General features: G+C 46.1%; 1 protein-coding gene across 1 annotated transcript in view; it reads right to left on the bottom strand.

Annotated features, from left to right (window-relative positions):
• Nucleotides 1-14,834, bottom strand: part of Adam12 (ADAM metallopeptidase domain 12) — a 319,985-nt gene that overhangs the window by 13,638 nt on the left and 291,513 nt on the right. The window contains exons 17-21 of the mRNA XM_028868879.2: nt 12,958-13,035; nt 9,283-9,391; nt 6,953-7,088; nt 6,211-6,319; nt 3,647-3,820 (exon numbers count right to left, since the gene is read on the bottom strand). Of these exons, the coding sequence (XP_028724712.1) occupies nt 3,647-3,820; nt 6,211-6,319; nt 6,953-7,088; nt 9,283-9,391; nt 12,958-13,035 (606 nt within the window). The remainder of the gene's footprint in view (nt 1-3,646; nt 3,821-6,210; nt 6,320-6,952; nt 7,089-9,282; nt 9,392-12,957; nt 13,036-14,834) is intronic.

The raw sequence follows: 14,834 nt of genomic DNA, 5'->3' as shown, positions 1-14,834 counted from the left end.
CAAAGAAATAAAAACAAACTCAAGAAAGCCTCCCCTCTGTGGTGATAAGCCTGGGAAGAATGATGATGTCCAGAAAAACAAATTTTTTGACCATATATGATTTTAGTCGAGCTCAACTTGAGACCCTCCTCCTCAAAAAAAAAAAAAAAAAAAAAAAAATCAGTGACACTTTCCTGGAAGAGACTGTGGAAAGAACTCTTGGTGGATTTCTTTTTTTGTTTTTTTTCGAGACAGGGTTTCTCTGTGTAGCTTAGGAGCCTGTCCTAGAACTCACTCTGTAGACCAGGCTGGCCTCGAACTCACAGAGATCTGCCTGCCTCTACCTCCTGAGTGCTGGGATTAAAGGTGTGTGCCACCCCTGCCCAGCTCTTGGTGGATTTCTCATCACTGCAGAGTCCAGATGAAATGGGAGGACCTCCTCACCCCCCCCCCCCCCCGCAAAGTCAACCTAAACTTCTATACCTAGCAAAAATATCCTTCATGAATAAAAAAGACATCCTTAGATAAAGGGATGCTAAGATAATATGACAACAATAGGCTTGATTAAAAGAACAGTGAACTGAAGTCTTTCAGGCAGAAAGGAAATGATGGGATGTAGAACATCAGGAAGGGAGAAGAGCTGGAAGGATCAATATTGGAGCACATATAATCAGCTCCTCATTGGTTTTAAAAAGCCTGTTTTTCTGAAAGCAAAAATTCCATCTGAAGTGGCTCTTGATGCCCATAAAGACCACTTAAAATATTTTTACATGCATACATGTGTCCAAGTGTGTGCACATTACACACATCACATGCAAGCCTGCAGAAGTCATGTGGGTTCTGGAAATTGAACCCAGGTCCTCTGCAAGAGCAGTAAGTGTTCTTAACCTCTGAGGCATTTTTCTAACTTCAAAGGCCATGATTTTAAATCATCTGTTACTTAAAAATGAGGTCAATGAGATCTAAAAGCTGGGGATTCTGCATTTCTCCTGAAGCAATAAAATAGTAGTACAAAGACAGATTGATTTTCAGAGAGTACTTTTTCTCAAGGCAAATTTTGACCCTCAGGAGATAACAATAACACTTGTAATTGTGTTTTCATTATTGCTGATTGAAAGAGGTCAGTGCTGCTGAGCCTCCCATAAAAAAACAAGGAAATCCCACATAACACCCAGCCCCAAATTTCAAAATGCAGAGGTGTAGTGGGTAGCTGTTCCAGCTTTGACCTGGAAGTACTATCTCCAGTGAGGTTTCCGGTAACTATCACACCTACCTATGGCCTGCCCCTGAGACGGGGCCAAGATGGGCGTCCTTAAGACCCGAGATCCGGATGTGCCAGCTCCCTTGGTTCCTGGTAATCCTGGATATTGGATAGTAGACCAAGCAGAGTTCTCCAGAGAACACCACTGGACTGCACTTCACCTCTCCTGGACCCTGTAACCTATCCCTTTACTTGTTGTAAGTAGAACCTCCAAATAAACCTCCCTTTTAACTATGTGGAGTTGCCTTCAGCCAATCCTACTGGCATGATGTTGGCAGGGAAGTGTGGAAAGCATGCCACAGCAGCCACAGAGGAGGCTGAGGGTGGAAGCCACGCAGGCCTTTGGAGTTTGCCCCGTGTTGGGTGCAAATATTGGTGGAAAATATTAAGGCGATTCCATGTAGTTAAAAGGGAGGTTTATTTGGAGGTTCTACTTACAACAAGTAAAGGGGTAGGTTATAGGGTCCAAGAGAGGTGAAGTGCAGTCCAGCGGTGTTCTCTGGAGAACTCTACTTGGTCTACTATCCAACATCTAGGATTACCAGGAACCAAGAGAGCTGGCACATCCGGATCTCGGTTCTTAAGGACTCCCGTCTTGGCCCCGTCTCAGGGGCAGGCCATAGGTAGGTGTGACAGTTACTGGAAACCTCACTGGGGGTGTACTTCCATGTCAAAGCTGGAACAGCTACCCGCTACACAGAGGAGACAATACCCTAGATAAATAAACCTCAAATGCTAAGAAATGTTTAAAGCGAAACAAAAACTGATGGGCTCAGGCACATTTATCCTTGGCCACTTCAGCACCCCCCTCTCAGGAACTGATTAAACTACTAGACAGAAAGAAAATGGAGATGTTACATTTTATCTATCAAATAAGCAAAGCTTTGAAATACTCATCTTTGTCTTTCTCATCATGACCTTGCTGATATCAATATCAGAACCTAAATATATGTAATACTCTAACCAAACATTGAACTTCGTCCAGCCACTTAAAGATTTGTGTTTTCAATTTGATATTTCACTTGAATCCTCCCTGAAGGAACTCTAAAATGTACCTGTCTAGATCTTCCAGATAAGAACTGTTTATAACGCAAACCCCACAGCTATCAAACATACCCACTAACTTACAGGTACTTCACAAACTATTCCACATTCAAGCAGCATGCTGCTGCTAAAGACAACATTTTACAGGCTCTGCAATACCAAGGTATATACAAACAACTTTAAAGCAGAAACACAGGCTGTAAAGCTATGTGCATAGAGAATACCCTCAATTATGTTAAAGATGTGATTATAAATATATAAAAACAACACCATAGGAAAATAAAACAATAGCATTTAAAAATGATTCTGTTTCATTATGCAAGTTGCCAACAGTACCCATTACCATTCTCAAAATATTATGGTTGAAATCCCAGCTTCTTCAGCTGTGAGTCATTAACTCAACATACAGCAACCAAAAGCCAATTCAAAGCCAAATGTGTACTGAATCCGTGGTGGTCTGGCAGCGTTTGCCCATGTTGCATCCCATGACTTCACTGTAGCCTTGGTTCTGAACATACAGTGCAAACTATCATATCATGTACCACTGACAAACACTGCCAAGGGTGCCTCATCTCAGATTCAAGACTGATAGGAATTGTCATGCTTCCACTGTACAATAGAAGGTTTTCTGCTCCCCTAGAAACAAAGGCTTAATTATAGGTAATACAGACTTTCAATATTTTCCTATCGTTCCTTACCTATATACCAAGAGTCCTACAAAAATTCTGCAAGTAAAAAGCACTTACAGTAGAAAAAGTTTTAAGTCCTGGGTTAGATGATAAATTATGCGGGCATGGAAACAATTCTGAATATTTTAAAAATTACTATAGTCACTGTGCTAGGGGATGTCTTTCTGTATGCTGTGAATATATGCTGTTCCCGTTGGTTAATAAACTGTTTTGGCCTATGGCAAGGCAGCTTAGAGGCAGGTGGGAAATCTAAGGAGAGAGACAGGAAAGAGAAAGGCAGGGTCTAGAGAGACGCCAGCTACTGCCACAGGAGCAGCAAGATGCCAGCAGACCGGCAATGCCACGACCACATGGCAAATTATAGATGAATAGAAATGGGTTAAGTTATAAAGAGCTAGCTAGCAAAAAGCCTGCCATAGGCCATACAGCTGGTGATTAATATAAGCTTCTGAATGATTATTTTATAAGTGGCCACAGGACTGTGGGGCCAGGTAGGACTGGAGAAAACTTATGGCTACAGCACTGTATGTGAATTATCTCCGTTAACCATATGGTTAACTGAACTCCATGTCATGCAGTCACTATGTTAAACAATTTGCCCATGTTTACACATTAGCAAGTAGCAGAGCCTGGATTTGAACTGCATCCCACCCAGTCAGCACGGGAGGCATACCTGGGCCTGCCTGAGTGCCGGATTGGCAGGCAGGGGCCTGGCAGGGCCGCTGGGTACACGTGGGGCCTGGTAGAGAGGTGGGAGCACTCTCTGAGGTGACTGAGGCTGAGGGACGGCTCGAGTGTTGAGGGGCCTGCTGATGTCGATGTTCTGGCACTGCAGTGACCGTCTGTCCTGCATGGTCAAAGCAGAGAGTCAGTCCTGATGGGGTTCACTTCCTGGGGAAAGAACTGTTAATCAAAGTCCAGGGTGTCCATACAAAGGACTGTATTTACTTATTTACACCTCAAAATTCTAAAGGAAGCACCCCTAAATTTACAATAGAAGTGTGTGTGTGTGTGTGTGTGTGTGTGTGTGTGTGTGTGTGTGTGTGTTTTGTCTGTCTGTTTTTTTTTTTTTTTTGAGACAGGGTTTCTCTTTCCTGGAACTCACTCTGTAGCCCAGGCTGGCCTCAAACAAACTCACAGAGATCCACCTGCCTCTGCCTCCCGAGTGCTGGGGTTAAAGGCGTGTGCCACCACCACCAGGCAAGATGTGTTTTTATATAGATTAACAGAACAAACATTAAAAACCAAACAGGTGACAGCAGCACTCGGAAGGCTGAGGCAGGAGGATTGAGAGTTTGAAACTAGTGTTTGCTGTATAGAAGATTCTACCTCGATCAATCAGTCTTCAAGCTGTCTTAAGTAACAAATAGACGAAAGGGACTTGAAGTCCCAAGTATGAAGACACAGACTCGATCACAAGGACGTTATGAAGACGGCGTGAGCTCAGTGCGCACAAGGCTCAGGGTAATGTGAGAACTAACTACCGGCTCCAGCAGCAAGCTGCTCATCTCCGAACAAACTTCCCTTGCGCTTTGCAGGAGGACCAGAGCAGGTGCAGCTTGACCTGGTACTTCACACTCTTTCTCTTTATAAATAACTTTATTGATGTAGGATTAATACCCAATCAACCGCATGCATTTAATGTGCACAACAGCGCTTTTTCTTTACCCAATTCTTTGTTTTGCATCTGTGTTTTTGTGATTTGAACCGAAGATGCTTTTCATGTACGGGGATTACAGGCGTGTGCCACTGTGCCTGACTTGCCTGATGCCCATACCCATGGAGGTAGCGTGGTAACCCCAACAATGTGTCTGTCACCGGCAAAGCTTCCTTGTCACTTCTGCCTCCCCTCCCCTCACTCCCTCTAGACCTTGGCATCCTCTTTGTGTCATTCTAAATGAGTTTTCAGGCTTTAAAGTTGCATGTAAGTGGCACCATAGACTATGCGCTCCTTTTCTGACTGGCTTCTCTGGCTTGGAATGGCTGCTCTGAGCTTTCCCCCAATGATTTGTGAGTCGGTGGCTGACTCTGTCTTCTTGCTGAGTAGCAACCACCGTGTAATATGCCACTGGTATTCCTCTCACCTGTTGGTAGACCTTTGGGTCATCTCCAGTTCTTAGCTCTTGCTCTTGGCCCCCCTAAAACACACCTTTCTAGATGGTGGTTCCAGGTTTGGGGATGAAGGGAGGCGCATTTACTGGGAGTGATGGCTTCCCTTTTAGAGGCCCAACCTCCACTTTTTAGACCAAAAGAAGTAAAACAGTGCATTGCCTGCTGAATTGGTGGTAATACTCTTTTCAGTAATTCCTTATTTCTCGGCATCTGTCTTGTTCTCTGTTATCATTTGTCCGAGTTTGCATCAGTCAGACATTGTATTGCTGCGACAGAGTGCCTGGTGTGAGCAGCCTGGAAGCAGGGTTCGCAAGGCTCATAGCTTCAGAGGTTCAGCCCGTGGCTGCCTGGCCCTACTCCCTTAGGTAGAACAGCCCAATAGAAGTATGTGCAGAACCATCTGATGGACAGGGAACAGGGAGAGAGGGAGTGACAGAGGACCAGTACAGCCTTCAAATCCCCTCTTGTTGCCTTGGGATCAACTTCCTTCCAGGAGGTTCGACTTCCCGAAGTTTCTCCCATCTCACCAAATGACACCACCATCCAGAGAGCAAGCGTGCAACACCTGGGCCAGTGTTGAACTCACATTCAAACCACAATGGAATTCAATATTTAAGAATTCTTGTGGGCAAGCAAAACACTGAGACATGGGGGAACCATTGGATAACTGAGCATAAGGATAAAACTTTTTTAAAAGAATGGACTGGGCATGGATTCTACACTTCTGGGCAAAGCCGAGGCTCAGCAGAACTTAGACACAGGCCAGAAAGCTCACCTAGACATAGCTGGTGGCCCTGAAACAGGAGTCTGATCTGGCTGTGTTCCTAGTGTGGCTACTGAGAAACGGCAGGTCTAGGTCACTACCGAGGATTGATTATGATTTGTAATATCCACATACTCCACTATGTGGGGACATTGATTGTCTTATCAGAATCTTTTAGGAACCACAAGGGGTTACTCTAGGGCCTACCTCTGGGCTCTGAACCTTGTAGTGGCAGTGGGGTATTGTTGAACCAAAGGTGCTGACTAAGCATTTCACAGGCATGATGGAGCCCCGTTTCCCCATGCAACCTTGTTCTGTAAAACTCATACCTTTACAGCACACTACGTCCTTGTGTGACCTACCTTGGGGGTGTTGGAATGTGGCGGCCGGCTCATCAGCAGGCCTTTTCCGAGGGTGGGGTGAGCCTGGCCAAGGTGAGAGCCACTGGGTGTCCGGGAAGGGTGCACACACCTGCAAGGCAACCCAACACTTGCTAAGCAAGGGCTTGTTTTCCTTGCTGTAGCTCCTCATATCCTGTTCCTGATTCTTAGACTGTCACTCTTTATTTTTTTTTTTTTAAAAAAAAACTTCATGGACAAGCATGCAGGGGGAAAAAATGATCTAACATGCCTATGAGTTGAAAAAATGAATACTGACCTCCACTCTCCAGCCCCTGTTCTGTCAAATTATTTAACTGAAAACCATAGGAACTTAGCTTTGGGCACATAGGGGATGTTTTGCACGATGCTGGCATTTCAGCAATAGTGTCTCCAAGCACATTTGGGCCCGAAGCTCTGCCATCTGAGGAACACATTCCAATGTCCGCACGCCTTGTTAAAAAAAAATACTAATGCAAAGATGAGAGAAGACCCGTCTGTGGAATTCACCAACACCCTGCTTATTTACGTAATGGATGGCACGTAGTTTGAAGGGGAAGTCAGAGAGACAGCTGGCCTGGCAGACATTTACAAAAGCAAAAACAAACAGACCCAGAGACCCAGTGTTACTATCCAGAAAATCTGCCTCCCTCCCTCGCCGAGGGTGACGCAGCGAGAAGCAGTTGGTTGAACATTCTTTCAGCCGTCATTCCTTGAGATGACATACCTCAGCTTTTCTATGGTGGTTTTCTTATGTGTGAACAGCAGCCGCATCAGGGTCTTCCTTTTGAGATACACCACAAATCCAGCGGCGAGCAGACACAGGATGCTCACCAGGATTCCTACAGTCAAGCCCTGGTTATCTGAAACAAAACACATTTGGCTCAGGGGAGGAGGCCGGCCCAATAAAATACGGAAGACATCGCACTGTGACATTTATGGCCGAGCGAGCTCTAAAGGAACAAACAGAACCAGAGCACGTAAATCCCTGAACGATGTCCTAATAAATTAGTCTCTCTTCAAAGGTCGAGTCTGAGCTCTGGTCTATGCCACCATTATTCATCTGTGACAGCTGTGGAACTTGCTAATGCAGGGACATGGTCTGGTAGGTGGGACCCTGGCCGGACCACACAGAGTCCCCTAGGCACAACCACAGCACAGTAAAACGTGGAGCTACACAGAGTGCCAGGGGGCCATCCTGTCAGGATCGGGGGCTCCCCAAAGGTCATCTGTGACCTCTCCCACATATCCTTGATCCTAGGCTCCTTTTACACTTCAGTCCGAGCTTACTTTTATTCTTCATTCATTTATTTATTCTTGAATCAGACTTCATTTTGAGGCATCTCAAATTAGAGAGTGAAAAAAGAAAAAATGAAGTTACCCCTGGATTTGGTTTCAGTCTGTTAGGGACTTAATACTGCCTCTGGGGGCAAGCTCCTTATTGTTGGGAGAATGCTGTGCAAATTCTTTGTGAAATTTAACCTGTGGGGCTGAGGCTGGGCCTGTAGCTCAGCTGGTAGAGTGTATGCAGGAAGCTCTGGGTTTGATCCCCAGAACCCCACAAACCAGATGTGGTGGTATACACGCCTATGACCCTAGCATTTGGGAGGTGGAGGCAGGAGGATTAGAAGCTCTAGGCTATCCTTGGCTACATAGTAAATTTGAAGCTAGTTTGAGATTAAAAACAAACTTTTTTTCTCCTTTTGTAATTTGATGCCTTTTTATTTAGCACAAGTGGGAAGGAAGACACGTAACCCATCAAGCTACCTTAAGTCTTAAAGTGATCCAGTCAAAGTCCTGCCAGGCCCTAAATGGTACCTAGGCACCTCAGGGTTGCCTGTTGCCATAAATAGCCATCTACTGAACTGTCTAAGCCAGTGTCCCAGGTAGTATCATGACTTCACTGTCCAATCTGTAGCCTGAGAACTGCCCTCAGTGACTGTCATCTGTCCTGTCCGACCCTGACCCCAAGCCTTGGCACAGGCAAGTCTCTGTGTTTGAAGTTTCTCTACTCCATAGATCTCTTTTCTGAGACAGGGTCTAATAGAGCCCAGGATGACTTGTAGTTTGCTAGGTAGCCTAGGATAGCCTTGAACTCCTGATTCTCCTGCCTCCACCTCCCCACTGCTAGGATGACAGGTGTGTCCTACTGGGGATTAAATTTAGCCAGTAGTTCTCAACCTTCCTAATACTGCACCCCTTAATATAGTTCCCCACGTTGTGGTGACCCCCAACCATAAAACTATTTTCATTGCTTCATAACTGCAATTTTGCTACTGTTATGTTATGAATCATAAATATCTGATCTGCAGATGTTCTTAGGTGACCCCCGTAAAAAAGGTCATTCAACCCCAAAAGGTCATGACCCACAGGTTGAGAACCACTGAGCTAGGGCCACATTCATCCTAGGTAAGCACCCTGTTAACTAAGCTCCAACCTTAGCCCTACCAGGGGTCTTCTTATCTCTGCTCCCTGCTTCCTCCAAGCATGCACTACCACGTTCAACTTCTTATGTGGGTTCTGTGGATCCACACTCAAGTGGCAATCACTTTACCAACTGAGCCCTCTCTGGTGGTAACTATTCTCTTTATTAAGACGTAGCTGTCATATTTTTGTTGTTCTTGCTTGTGCCCCCCACCCCCGTGTGTGTGTGTGTGTGTGTGTGTGTGTGTGTGTGTGTGTGTGTGCACATGCGCGCGCGCACGCTATCACTCTCGGAGATTTAAAATGCCCTGGGGTGGCAGCACACAGAAGCTACCCTTTACAACGTCCTTTGATATGACAGTGACATCCATACACACTCAGCAGTTCACCGTGGACATTGCCCAAGCTGAGAAAAGTGTCCCAGGGAGAGAAAATGGCCAATGCAATGGCTCAGCTGCATTGAGGGGGATCCGGGGCCAAAGGAAAGGCCAGGGGAGAGCGAGAGCATTTAGCACTGAGAGCTGCCGGCTGGGACAAAGGCACGCGGAGTCCTCACTGTGGGGAAGCCTGCCCAGCATCCCCAGCCTCCAGCAGCGCAGCATCCACCCCCAGCGATGCCGGAGCCCCACTCACCGGCTTGCCGGATGGGACCGCTGTCTGTGCTTCCTCCAAAGCCAAACTTGTCACAGAAGGGAGGGGCCCAGTGGGCCTCGCAGTGGCAGTTCTTCCTGTTGTTACACACCTTTGGGGTAGAAGTGGAGAAAAACATCCAGAAGGGGCAGGGTTGGGACACACAAGACAAGGGTGCTCTGCCAGACCACCTCAGCAACACACATAGACTCAGTAAACGCCAAGACTGGGAGACTCAGCTCCAGAGAGCACCTCACCAGTGAACTGGAGCCTGAGGAGGGGAGGGGAGAGCAGTACCAGCTGCCTGTGCTCAGGAGCTGCTGCTGAGAGCCGGTTCCCCTTTCCTGTGTCTGCCCTTCTCTGTGGGAAGGAGGAACCCACGTAGGGACCCAGAATCACACTACTGTGGCATACACCTGTCTTCTCTGGGAGGTTCAGGGAGGACCCCAGCAGTCTGGGGTGGGGAAGAGGCCTAGGTTAGGTCTCTTATTTTCTGATGTCCATGGAAGGCCGCAGGGGTCTGCCAACATTCCTGTGAGTCTACTTTTATCCCCAAATGCCTGTTCTTTCTTCCAGCTCCATTCATTACCTGGCTCCCTGTCACTATACATGATAGGCAAAGACAACAGAATTCTTCCTTGTGAAGCAGATGGCAGGAGAGGATCCTTTTGCCCTCCTTGTTCCTGGACAATGCACTCTAATGGGAGAGCAGAGTTCCAGTAGGAGGACCAGGAGTCTCTGCATCTCCTTGCCATGGGTCACTCACAGTGGTGGTTCTGCTTGGATTCACTGTTGGTGTTTACATAACTCACCAGACTGGACATAAACCAACTGATTTTGAGAGTGACGAATAGAAAATTTTCTTTTTAAAAATTTTTTGAGACAGGGTCTCATTCATCCCAGGTTAGCCTTGAACTAGTTATGTGGGCAAGAATGGCTTTGAATTTCTCCTGCCTCTACCTTTTGAGTGCTGAGAGATTATAGGTGTGCCCCACCATGCCCACTTTATGAGGTAGTTGAGATCGAACACAGAGCTTTGTGCACGTTAGGTAAACACTCTACCAACTGAACTACATCTCCAGCTGCAGCAGTCTGTATGTCTGGTCTTATGAAAAGGAGGCTAAGCTGCAGGAGCATGGATAAAGGCCCACCTGACAGAGTAGGAGGGCAGGACAGGGTAGGGTGACTGGGTCAAGCTGCCCAGATCAAGGACTGTGAGCCCAGACGGCTGTCTGGTATCTGTACTTCCCTTCCACATAAACACTGTAAATCATAGGTGACGTATTTCTGGGTGGCTTGTTGTATGGACGTCAGTGGATCTAGCAAACCAACTTGAGGGCCCTGCATAAAGAACGCTAGAGCCTATGGGTGGTGATGGCACACACCTTTAATCTCAGCACTCGAGAGACAGAGGCAGGCAGATCTCTGTGAGTTCAAGGCTAGCCTGGTCTATTGAGTGTGTTCCAGGACATCCAGGGCTACACAGAGAAACCAAAACCAAAACCAAAAACCCACCAAAACAAAACCCATTGGGGTCAAATATATGCCTGAATATTTGAAGGCAAACAAAACATTTGCAGCCTGTGTCTTGCTTGTGATGGCTCCCTGCTCTACTTGGCTTCTGTGAAGGATCCAATCTCTGGTCCAGTTGCTTCATCTGTGAGGCCAAGAGTCAACAAGGCTTTGAGAAGCAGGGATGTGCTTCCTAGGACACTCCTATTAATCAGGGTTCCGTCTTCTGTAGAGCAGCTCTGACCAAATGGGTTACAGATTTCTCTCTAATGGTTGTAAGGGATGAATGGATTAACCTAGTTCTTTCGTTTTAGTGGTGAGGACAAGGCTCACATGGCAGGGTTATGTATCCACCATAACCGGGACTGGTCAAGAGCAAGTGGGACAGGACAGCTCTCTAGTGTCAGTGGTACATCCCGCATACATGGCAAAGATGCTGAGGAGGCTGGCAAACCGCCCATGAGACTCGCACCCTGCCTCGTGTGGTCTTTGCTGGAGGCAGGAAACTGCAGTCCAGATTCCCTACTTGGAGGTACTGGTGGTGAGCCTGGTCTCATCATAGAGGGATTGGGGCCAAGCGACTTGTTACCAAATGTCTTAGTTTCTTTTCTGCTGTTGTAATAACATACCCTGGGAAAAAATAAACTTAAAGAAAAGGGTTTATTTTGACTCCTAGTCCCGAGTCCACTACGGTAGTCATGGTGATAGGAGCTGAAACAAGTGGTCACATTCCATTCATAGTCAAGAATTTGAGAGCTATGAATTCTGTGTTCAGCTCAGTTCCTCCTTTTTATATAGTCCAGGATCCCAGCCCAGGGAATGATGCTACCCACACTGGGCAGGTCTTTCCACCTCAACCTAGTCAAGATAATCTTCCACAGGCATGCCCAGAGGTCCATCTTCCAGGTGACTCTAGATTTCACAAAGTTCACAATTGAGATTAATTATCAGACTAAGTCATAGCTAACTATTCCAAAAAATACGGGCCTTGGCTTGCCAACATGTACCTATAGATACCAGAGAGGCCTCTGTCCTACTTTCTCTGAGCCAGTAAGGTTACTATGGACATACCCTCACTACCACATTGGCCTTGACCTCATCACTGAAACAAAGGGGCCACTAGAAAGAAATCTATAATCCAGTGAAGACAGGAAGAGATTCCATTTGATACCGAGTCAGCTGAATACAGCATCAACTCGTCTGTCTGAGGCGGCCCAACAATCTCTCATGGGTACAGCATGGCGGTGATTTTGCAAAGGCCTCCATAATCCCAAGTGTCTAGATCGTCTAAAAACTACAATTTAAAGCATGGTTTCTATAGAAAAAGCTTCAGGAGAACAAATGAGCCACTGGCACAACTAATCAAGATTAATATAATCCCATTGGGAAAAAAAATTAACTGCTTCAGGAAAAATAAATTACGTTTTAAACAATTAGAGTACGTTTCTTCCCTAAAGCGTCTCAGAACTCAGCAGCATGTGGTAGTCAAAACCTATGGCAAGGGCATTCAAGAGCACATGGTTGGTAGATCTGATGTCCTCATTTTCATCCCTTTTGCAAGTATCTTGGTTGAGACATATTTGGGCTGTTGGGAGCAAGAGGGAGAGCCCTGCTTGAAATGCTAATGTGAACCCTTCATGAAGCAAGGTTAGCTTCGAAATTACTTTGAAGATGACAAAATTCTTTCTTTATATCACAGAATGTTAATTCAAAAGATAATTACCTCTCAATCTGATTTTCTTTGTTAAATGAAAGTGACATTTCTCCTGCTACGTAAAGGTCAGAGACAGTTAACGCCTCTGGAAGAAAATGTTGAAGAGGTACTCACTGGCTCTTGTGGTTTTTAAGAAGCTATGGATAGTAGGGGCTGGAGAGATGGCTCAGTGGTTAAGAGCACTTGATGCTCTTATAGAGGGCCTGGGTTCCTAGCATCTACATGGTGGCTCACAATCATCTGTAACTCTAGTTCCAGGAAATCTGACCCGCTCTTTAGCTTCTGTGGGTACCAGCACGTACGTACGTGTGTGTACACACACACACACACACACACACACACACACACACACACACACGCAAAATATTCATGCACATAAAATAAACAGATGAGAAAAACGAAATGCTATTAGCTTGCTGTGTGCTGACTGAGTGAAGACTAATCCTACTTACCCCTCGGCCATGGCACTGCATTGCACACTTGTCAACTCCGAAGACGCTGATATTCTGACACCGACGATTGAGGCAGATCTGTAGGAGACACACAGCACACGCCTCAGTACCTCTGCTCCCCTCCCTTACACAGGTGCATGAAAAAGAGAAAGCAGGGCTTGTGAGATGGCTCTGTTGGTGATGTATTTGTTGTGTAAACCTAAGGACCCGGGTTCAATCCCCGAAGTCCATGTAAGAGCAAAAACAAAAAACAAAACCAAGCATTGTCATGTGTGTTGGAGAAAGGTGGATCTCTGGAGCTTGATGGTCAGCCATCCTAACCTATCAGCCCTGGGTTCCTGTGAGAGACCCTGTCTCAAAAAAACAAGGTGGATGTCACCAGACAAATGAGACCAGAGGTTGACCTCTGGCTTCCATAGGTCACAGACAAACATGTCCACATGTTTGCACACCCTCCATACATAACATGAAAGAAAAAGCAAGGAAAACTTGGAGAAGGCTCTCATTTTAGTGAGCATGGATGGAGCATAACAACTTGTATTGTTTGCCTCAGACAAGATTACCGGGGTTGTTATGCTCCATCCATGCTCACTAAAATGAGAGCCTTCTCCAAGTTTTCCTTGCTTTTTCTTTCATGTTATGTATGGAGGGTGTGCAAACATGTGGACCATGCCACTCTTGGGCATATACCCAAGGAATGCTGATTCATACCATAAAGATACATGCTCAGCTATGTTCATAGCAGCACTATTTGTAATAGCCAGAACCTGGAAACAACCTAGATGCCCATCAACGGAAGAATGGATGAAAAAAATGTGGTACATATACACAATGGAGTACTACTCAGCAGAGAAAAACAATGAAAGCATGAAATTTGCAGGCAAATGGATGGAACTAGAAAAAATCATCCTGAGTGAGGTAACCCAAACCCAGAAAGACAGTTATGGTATGTACTCACTCATTGGTGGATTCTAGATATAAAATGAACAATCAGACCACAACCCATAGAACCATGGAGGCTAGATATATAGCATGGAGGTCCCTAGGACGACTGTGGCATATAATAAATTTCAGTTTTACTCAATTATTGAAAAAAAATAGCCAAATGAATGGAAACACATGAACTATGAACCAAAGGCTGAGGGGCTCCCAGCTGGATCAGGCCCTCTGAATAGGTGAGACAGTTGATTGGCTTGATCAGTTTGGGAGGCATCTAGGCAGTGGGACCAAGTCCTGTGCTCATTCCATGAGTTGGCTGTCTGAAACCTGGAACTTATGCAGGGACACTTGGCTTAGTCTGGGAGGAAGGGACTGGACCTCCCTGGACTGAGTCTACCAAGTTGATCACAGTCCTCAGGGGAGGACTTGTCCTGGAGGAGGTGGGAATGGAGGGTGGGCTGGGGGTAAGGGGAGGGCGTGGGAGGGGGGAGAATAGGGAACCCATGGCTGATATGTAGAACTGAATGATATTGTAAAATAAAAAATATATATCAAAAAAAAAGATGGTTTTAGTGGAAATGAGAAATTATTACTGATTTTCTCATGAGTTTTGTTTAGGGCTTTGTGGGTCACTAGTGACACAAAGCATCCACAGGACTGCTCCCCAGGGTCCTGTTTCTCTACTCACTGCAGAGGCTCCTAATTGGAGAATGGCCTTGGCTGGTTGGAAGTGGCTGCCTTTTTCAGCAGTGCTCAGCACCTTTCTCTCCTGCAACTTTACAGATTGGTGGAGAGAAAGGAAGAAGAGTTCAAGGTTTAGAAGACAGAGCGGATTCACCAAGCAGAACCTTCCTGTGGGCAGGTGGCCATCTCCCCCTAACAGTTCACAGAGGGCAGAGTGAGTGCCCTTAAGAGAAAACAGTAGTAGAAGTCAGTGG

This window comes from Peromyscus leucopus, chromosome 1 (genome assembly GCF_004664715.2).
Source record: "Peromyscus leucopus breed LL Stock chromosome 1, UCI_PerLeu_2.1, whole genome shotgun sequence".
Taxonomy (NCBI): domain Eukaryota; kingdom Metazoa; phylum Chordata; class Mammalia; order Rodentia; family Cricetidae; genus Peromyscus; species Peromyscus leucopus.
This window is presented reverse-complemented; position numbering and strand designations above follow the sequence as displayed.